Genomic DNA, 9239 nt, shown 5'->3' on the forward strand with positions numbered 1-9239 from the left:
GTGGCATGTCTTAGGAAATAGTTTTTATTTGAATGAGTGATTTAAAAAATTAACAGATACTGTGCGGTCTACCCCACGGTCGACCCCATCTTGGATCGCAGACCATCTGTCAATTTTCTTTGTCCTTTTCTTTGGAAAAGAATTTAATGCACAATAAATTTTTTAAACAAAGATTTGTGTGCATTCAGTAGGCTGAATCATAATGAACATAATCTATCATTCTTAACTATGATTCATTTTCTTAAAAGCTTCAATTACTTCAAATAGGAAAAATGCTTGAATGACTCTTCCCTTTATAAAGAAGATATCAATATGCAAGTTCTTCACAATTCTATCATTCATAATGAATCATTCAAACAAATCACCCAATGATCATTTTCTAATCGACTTAACCTCATCAGTTTCTGATTCATTCGACAACCATCCTTTGTCTTCTCCCAAAGATGTTAAGAATTTGGTTAACCAAAATAGGCTATTAGTTAGCTCACGACCAATAGCCGAAGGTAGCCAAGTCATAGTTGACCACTTCCCTGAATTTCTCGTCAAAAACTTCGCAACAATTCAACGGGATGCATTCTTAACTCTCAATGGTCCCGTTTACTCTACCATCGTTCGTGAGTTTTACGCCAACTATGAACTAACTCCTATAAACAAGATCAAATTTCATTTGTTTCATAGGGAATAATCCACGAGTCTTCAAGAGTTTGGAAAGATAATACGTGTTCCCTGTGAATGAGTCAAATTCTTCAATCATAGCCCAAACCTTAATCATCTTCCCATTTTTGTGTCAAAAGGTGACATCATATGAACCTTTTGCCAACCTCCCATTAACCACATCTCAATCCAAAATGAGGGTCTTCAAGCTTACCATCTTGCACCCAAATATGACCTCTGGTTACAAGTCATAAGCAAGAATGTGTACTGTAAAGCCAAAAGTCTATTTCCTCAAATACATTCCAGTGAAGCCGCTCTCCTATGGTGTCTCAAGCACTATATTCATGTCAATATGGCATTCTTCATGGAAAGTAGGATGAATGGACTTGTGCATGATGATACTCTTCCTCTTCCGTATGGATCTCACCTCACCAAGCTCTTCAGGTACTTGAAAGTTCAAGCACTACACTTGGACGGTCTAACCATGTCTCCAATCAACTATGATTCGGTTAGACCATTCAATGAAGTTACGGAGGATGAAAACACACCGGCTTGGCATGGAGCACAATCGGGTTAGAAGAAAGCATGGAAGAAGATCAGTTCATCTCCCTTCGATCACCAATCCAACGGGCCGTGCTTCATCTTCAGAATCGACAAACCCACAAGCTCCTAAGAAAGTTGTTAGCAAAATTCACTTGTGGGAGAAGCACTTCACATCCTTATGATCGACCCTAAAACAACCTCAAGGTATCTCTCATGCATATCTCATGTGAGATACTACGCATGTTGTCTTCGTATGTTGTTTTAAATAAGAGCATTTGCTCTATGTGTGCTTTATTTGTTCCCACCATGTTTGATGTTTGCATGTGCACCTTTTATTAGGAATGAATAAAATTGTGCATTTTTATGTGTTGTGGTTGTTATTCTTTTCCATCATGTAAGATTTAGGGGGGAGCATTTGTCTTAGGGCGAGCTAGTTCCAGGGGGAGCAAACCTTTTTGCTTCGATAAAATGGGGAGAAAGTTGGATAAGTGATGTTAACCCATGTATGTATTTATAGATGAATGTCCACCATCACTTATGTGTTTGTCATCATCAAAAAGGGGGAGAATGTGGGTTAACATGGGATTATGCTTAATGACTATAATAATCTTAACCCATAATAATAAGTGTTTTGATGATGACATATGCACATAGCTAAAGGTGATGGTAGTCATCTTGACATAAATGAACAAGTTCACTAATCCACAGTTGCTCTAGCAAAAGACCAAAACCAAAAGAAAGCTTAAAAAGAAAAACATGGTACACGGCTAAACCACGGTCGATCGTAGGTCAGATCGTGGAGACTTGCACTCAGATTTACAAAATCTGAGATGCACAGTCTACTCCACAGCAGATCTTGGATCAACCGCAGAAACCTCCTGTCCGGTTTTTGATCGAAAAATATTCGACCACTTTCGGGCATCTATAATTCATGAAACCTGTTCAAAAATACTTACGATAGTTGCCTCCTTCATTCCCAAAGGAGTTTTGGTCACTAGAACACTAATCTTCGTTAATCACGCCTGATCAAAACAAAATCGTTAAGAGATTAATAGATTTCGTATTTGAGTGCTAGATTAGTGAAAAAGAGTGGATCGAATATTTTATCTCCAATAATTGTGCAAACCCCGATTTGAAATCTGGATTCCAAGGGCGTAAAATAATCGATGGAATTAAGCTTATTCGATCGGGATCGAATAAGTTAATATCTTAGAGTAATGGCTAGCTCCGATATCGAGCAAAATCTTTATCGGAGTTGAATTATCAGATGTAGAAACGTTATTGTAATAAATTTGGGCAGCGTAATGTTAATGCATCCAGTGTTGTTAAATGAATGATCTTGTTCATGTATTTATAGGTGTTATGAGGGAATGGTGACATGGCACATGTCCCTTTCATGGTTATAAAAAACTTCGCTAATCCCTAGGGTTGTCGTGGCACCTGTCCCTTTCATAGAAATAATAAACAGATCCTAACAAACTTTCCTAGATTCATGGGCTGAAGTGGCGTGCAACCCATTTGTGTCTTTGCTCGGGGATCATGTGTTTGGATGGTGCACTTGTTCCGGAACGGTACGCTCATCCTGGGACAGAGTGCTTGTTCCGGGACAAAGTGCTTATCTCAGGACTAGACACCTGAGTTGGAAAGATAGTGTATTTTTGAGAGTCTGGTAGATCCATCTAGAGTGTGATGGTTGAATGTCTTGCTCAGACAAAAGGGTTTTACCAGATGTTATATTCCAAGTGTTTCTTCACGGTAGTGTTATGTCCGGGTGAGATTGTAACTGGTTCATAAGTAATTTTGTGAAAGGTTGTCGGGTACCCGGCGTACATGGTCTGGTAGGCCTTTTATGTGATGGTATGGTTCTTAACTTCTTAATGCCTTGTACCCGGCTAAGTGATGCCGGTAGCCTGCACACTTGTTCGGGTAAGACGAGTTTTATGCAGCGTCCCGGCCAGCCTTTGTCCGGTATGCTTCTTCCCGAATATGTTCATAAGTAACCTTCTGATTAGGTTACTAAAGTGAGGCCGGGAAGATCTTCTTTGCCGGGGATGGTTCACGCCGGGTACATTCTAAGCGGAATGCTTGTTAATAGTGTGCCTTTTTTATATGGATCACTATGCGTATCATCAAGTCCCCCCAATTTAGTGATGTCAGATGGGACAGTTGCGTTGCCAAACTTAAAGGAATGCGCCCCACATGGCTGATGTGACGTGCAATTAATGCGTGTTAGATTATATCTTGATCATAGAAAAGTATTTCGCGTATTGTAATGCACTTTTTGAGCCTTGCGGGGTCCATATGGGATATTTGTCTTTATAAACAACCATCGATTTCACCTAAAATCTTTCTCGTTTCAATACTTCTTTCTTTTACACAAAGCCCTTTCCTTGTTTTATTCAATCGACCCTTCGTATCATCGTTTCATTCTTTTCTTCTCATTTACATCATGCCTCCTAGACCTGCTAATCATCTTCATGATGTGTTACGTGATTCTAGCAACGTTGATAAGGCATATCTGAATAGGATCTACTTCTTATGCCCTCGATTACGAAATTTACGACTGGTGATACCTAGGTCTCAACAGCGTGCATGTGGTCCTCTACTAAATTAGTGTGCTATCTATTTGAGATCATTCGAGGTTTCAAATCTTAGGTATCCTTTCACACCATTTTTTACCAATGTGCTTGTCTTTTACAGCCTCATCGTTGCACGTTTGCATCCAAATGCCATTCGTTCCACCGTGTTATTAGAGATGTACTTTAATGGCCTGGGAATGGCCTTGAATTTGAAGATATTTAGAAGTACATTTTGCCTGACGTCGTACCGCAAAGGGTGGTACACCTTCACTGATGAGATCGGGTTTCTTGGTGAACCGTCGGTGATTGCAGATGACTGGGTGCGATTGTTTGCTTTCGCAAACTGTTCTGATATCTCGTTGAGGGATGCGCAGTATTACGTTTTTAGGATCGTTGATGTGCAACGTCCTCAACAGCTATCGGAGTTGGCTATGGAGATCGTTGATCAATTGAGAGGTTTGAAGATTCCATAAAGGACATACAATGAGCACATGTTAGTGATGGCCAATGTTAGCAATAACTAGGACCATTCTGATAGGATTCATGTTATTCGCAGAGGCGGTAGAGGTATTTTTTTATGTAGTTTTCTTTGTTTTCTTACCCATATTTGTAAGTTTGGTAATGACATTTCTAACTTATGCAGATTTGACCGTGTCAGAGGTTCTTCGGTCGACGAGACTGGACGAAATGGTTTTTACAGAAAAGGTGGTAGAGGGAGCGACTCCGGCATCCACTAGCCGACGTTGGGTACCGTCGCCCGATGATTCTGAATCTTCAAATGGTGGTTTGGTTCGTCGTACTAGGCACCGGATTGGGCCTGTTTCTGCAAATGAAGGTATGCCTTTGACACGTTTTTCCAGCTTGAGATTGTTTCAATTTTGTATACTAATTATTATTTTCATGTAGGTCGTGCCGGTGCGACTCCTGAGGAGACATGTGCATCTATTCCCGTGACACGGTTACTAGAGGGAGTTGTTACCTGGGAGGAGATGGGGCCGATTGTTGAGGAGGAGCGGGTGGTTGAGGAAGAGCCGGTCGTTAAGAGGGAGACAGTGAAGGGATGTCATCCTGGCAAGGAGCCTGCAGTGGAGTCGACGAAACCTCGCCCCTGGTTATCAATAACGTCTGGGGAGAGTGTGTATGTGTTGTCGGATTGTGATTTGGAACCTTTTCGTGATATTCTTCATTGTGCTGCTTTAGATTATCTGGTGTTTAAGGAATACTTGGAAGTGATAACCTTTCCCACCCTTAAGACACCGTTGGCCTCCCTTTCTCCTGTACAGGCGCGTCATATATGCTCCCAATTCGCCGTGTTTGCCCAACACCTTGCGACGGACGAGCTAAACCGGATTGAGGCCGAGGCTCGACGCATTCATGAACATTGTGTGATGTTTGAGAATGACAATCGGCGTATGGCAGAGTTGTCAGGCGAGAATACCCTTCTTGAGAGGGAGCTTGCGTCGGCAGGGGAGGCCTTGGCGTCTTCCTAGGAAGATTTGCAAGGGGGGAAGCGCTGGAGGCTTCGAAGACGGCATTGGCCCGGGAGAAAGAGGTTGTCGCCTTTCTCTCGGATGATAACAAGAAGCTGTCGGAGAAGGTGTCAGCAACGTTGGGTGACCTTACCCGTCTGCAATTTGGAATACCCATACTTTTCACCCGTCTTTTGAAGTCCACTCTTTTGCATCGGCCGTTTAATGGTTTTATTGAGGCCACAAGAAGTTAACCACCTTTGAGGTGTTGAGAAGAGTGCAATGTTTCTTGCGAACTGGTAGCGCGGCCGAGAGATTGATGAACATGATAAGTTCTTCCTGTGTTGATGAATGCCGGGGAGCACATGAAGCCCTTGGCCAGATTAATTTCGACGAATTAGATAGGGTTTGTAAGGTTGAAAATTCATCCGTGGAAGATATTGTAAACTTTCAACCGTATAGATATGCACTTGGTTGTGTTTTTTTGTGGTAAATGTAATGTTTTTACATTTGTTATGTCTCGTGTATAAACTAGTTTATTTTCATTTGAGTTGTGTATTGTGTCATAAAAGTAACGTAGATATCTAGACTACGCATGAGTATGGTCGAGATGTTTATACGGTAAAACCGAACCATCAATGATTTGGTCGGATGCTCTCATTATCCAAGATGGTTCTTCGAGAGGTATCCTCCTACCAACGAAAGCTAGAAGGCATTTCTTCTCGCGGTAGGTCTGAAATATGCCAAAAGACTTGTGATTGTGTTCATGTCATATTCAGAGTCATTACGTAGTACAAGGATATAAATTGCAATTATATTTAGAACTCGTACTTAGAAACAATTTCGGTACATAATTGTGGGGTATTTCTGCTATCCTGATGGGTGATCAGTCCTCCCGGTTGCAGGTAGATTACACATGGTATTTCTTTAAATGGAAGGCATGCCAAGGCCGTCGTAACGGGAATCCATCTGGTGTTTCTGGGTGGTATGCGCCGTAGTCAGTTTTTCCGACAACCCTGTAAGGTCCTTCCCATTGTGGACCCAGTTTTCCGATATCTTGCTATCGGCTGGCTTCGTTACTTCGTAACACTAAGTCGTGTAGCTGAAAGTCCAGCAGTTTGACTTTTTTGTTATTGTGGTTTGCGATTTTTTTCTTCTTCTACGCCTGCTGGATATGTGCTATTGTCCATCGTTCTTCGAGGGTGTCTAGGTTTTCTCGCAATGCTTCATCATTTTGTTGTTCATCGAACGTTGTTATTCGTGTGGTCAGGACAAGAACTTCAGCCGGGATGACCGCTTCAGTGCCGTATACCAGACGGATCGGGGTTTCGTTTGTACTATCTTTTGGTGTTGTTTGGTGTGCCCATAGTACGTGTTGGAGTTCATCTACCCATCCCTGCTGATGTTTACCTAGTCTAGCCTTTATTCTGGCAACAATGTCCCTGTCAGTGACCTCGACCTGTTGGTAGGCCACGAAGGTGAACGATTGTTGAATGTCCATGTCTATGCACCAATCTTTAAACAGACTGTGTGCAAATTATGTTCTGTTATTGCTGACTATTTCGCGTGGTAAGCCGAAATGACAAATCTTGGATGAATCTTCTGTAGTAACCAGCCAATCCTAAAAATTGGCGTATATGCTTCGGAGTTTTCGGGGTTTTCCAGTTTTCAACGGTTTCAATCTTTGCCGGATCAACCTGAATACCTTCTTAGTTCACTATATGACCGAGGAATTGAACTTCTTATAACCAAAATGCACACTTTGAAAACCTAGCGTACAGTTTTTCTTTCCTCAGCAACTCTAGCACTTTTCTCAAATGTTCTTCGTGCTCTTGATCATTCTTTGAGTAAATAAGTATGTCATCAATGAAAACAATGACAAACTTGTCAAGATATGGTCCACGCACTCGGTTCATGAGGTCCATGAACACAGCTGGTGCGTTAGTCAATCCAAATGGCATAACCATAAACTCATAATGACCGTAACGCGTCCTTAAAGCTGTCTTCAGAATGTCATCCTCCTTCACCCGCATTTGATGATACCCGGAACGTAAATCGATCTTCGAATAAATCGACGAGCCTTGTAATTGATCAAATAAGTCGTCAATTCTCGGTAGTGGATAACTGTTCTTGATGGTAAGTTTGTTCAACTCTCGGTAGTCGATACACAACCTGAATGTACCATCTTTCTTTTTGACAAACAAAATAGGAGCTCCCCATGGTGATGTGCTTGGTCGAATGAAACCACGCTCTAATAGTTCTTGTAATTCACTTTGGAGTTCCTTCATTTCACTGGGTGCGAGTCTGTATGGAGCACGAGCTATTGGTGCAGCTCCTGGTACAAGATCTATTTGAAATTCAACAGATCGGTGTGGAGGTAGTCCCGGTAATTCTTTCGGAAATACATCAAAAAATTCTTTTGCGATGGGAACATCATTGATGTTCTTTTCTTCAGTTTGTACCTTCTCGACGCGTGCTAGTACGGCATAGTAACCTTTTCTTCTTAGTTATTGCGCCTTCAAATTACTAATAAGATTTAGCTTCGCGTTGCTCTTTTCTCCGTACACCATTAAGGGTTTCCCTTTTTCTCGTACAATGCGAATTACATTTTTGTAACAGACGATCTCTGCTTTCACCTCTTTCAACCAGTCCATGCCGATTATCACATCAAAACTCCCCAACTCTACTGGTATCAAATCAATCTTAAACGTTTCGCTAACCAGTTTAATTTCTCGATTCTGACATATTTTTTCAGCTGTAATTAATTTATCGTTTGCTAATTCGAGTAAAATCTTATTCTCCAATGGCGTTAATGGGCAACTTAATTTAGCACAAAAATCCTTACTCATATAGCTTCTATCCGCACCCGAATCAAATAAAACATAAGCAGGTTTATCGTCAATAAGAAACGTACCCGTAACAAGCTCCGGGTCTTCATGCGCTTCAACCATATTAATGTTGAAGACTCTTCCACGATTTTGGCAATTATTAATTACTTCGTCTGGGCATGCAGTTTTGTAATGGCCCATCTTTTCGCACCCAAAACAAGTAATGGCAGCATTAAATGTTCCGACATTATTTGTTCCTTTAATCCTGTTAACCTTCGGTCCATAGAATCCACACTTTGCAGCACTGTGACCCGTTATGTTGCATTTTTTGCATAACTCCCTACAGTAATTATCCTGATTGTATTTCTCACACCTTAAGCACCTGGTTTTCTGCCTCTTGTGGTCATTATTATTGTTGGGACGATTGTTGTTGTTGGGACGGTTGTTGTTGTTATTGTAATTTGTTGTTATTGGGACGGTTGTTGTTGCGATTGATGTTGCGGTTGCTGGGATAGTTGTTGCGATTGTGGTTTTAATTGTTGTTGTTGTATTGGTGACCCTTGTCACTGTTTTCCTCCCACTTTCTCTTGACTTGTTTCGTGTTGGCTTCTTCAGCCGCCTGTTCTTTAATCCTTCCCTCAATCTGATTTATGAGTTTGTGAGCCATTCGACTTGCCTTTTGTATAGAGGCGGGCTCGTGTGAACTCACATCTTCTTGAATCCTTTCCGGTAACCCTTTTACAAATGCATCAATTTTCTCTTCTTCATCTTCGAACGCTCCTGGACACAATAGGCACAACTCTGTGAATCGTCGTTCGTACGTGGTAATGTCAAAACCTTGTGTTCGTAATCCTCTAAGCTCTACCTTGAGCTTATTGATCTAGTTTCTGGGACGGTACTGCTCGTTTATCAAGTGCTTGAATGCTGACCACGGTAATGCGTAAGCAGCATCTTGTCCCACCTGCTCGAGATAGGTGTTCAACCATGTTAACGCAGTACCTGTGAAGGTATGCATAGCGTACTTTACTTTATCTTCTTCAGTACATTTACTTATGGGAAACACCGATTCAACCTTTTCAGTCCATCATTTTAATCCAATTGGACCCTCGATTCCATCGAATTCCAAAGGTTTACAGGCAGTGAATTCTTTGTAGGAGCATCCTACA

General features: G+C 41.5%; 1 protein-coding gene across 1 annotated transcript; it reads right to left on the reverse strand.

Annotated features, from left to right (window-relative positions):
- Positions 1 to 6404: 6404 nt before the first annotated feature.
- Positions 6405 to 6746, reverse strand: LOC139868752 (uncharacterized). The gene has a single exon (XM_071857093.1). The coding sequence runs from the start codon at positions 6744 to 6746 to the stop codon at positions 6405 to 6407; it is 342 nt and encodes a 113-aa protein (XP_071713194.1).
- Positions 6747 to 9239: the final 2493 nt, after the last annotated feature.

This window comes from Rutidosis leptorrhynchoides, chromosome 9 (assembly GCF_046630445.1).
Source record: "Rutidosis leptorrhynchoides isolate AG116_Rl617_1_P2 chromosome 9, CSIRO_AGI_Rlap_v1, whole genome shotgun sequence".
In the NCBI taxonomy this organism is placed as follows: Eukaryota; Viridiplantae; Streptophyta; class Magnoliopsida; order Asterales; family Asteraceae; genus Rutidosis; species Rutidosis leptorrhynchoides.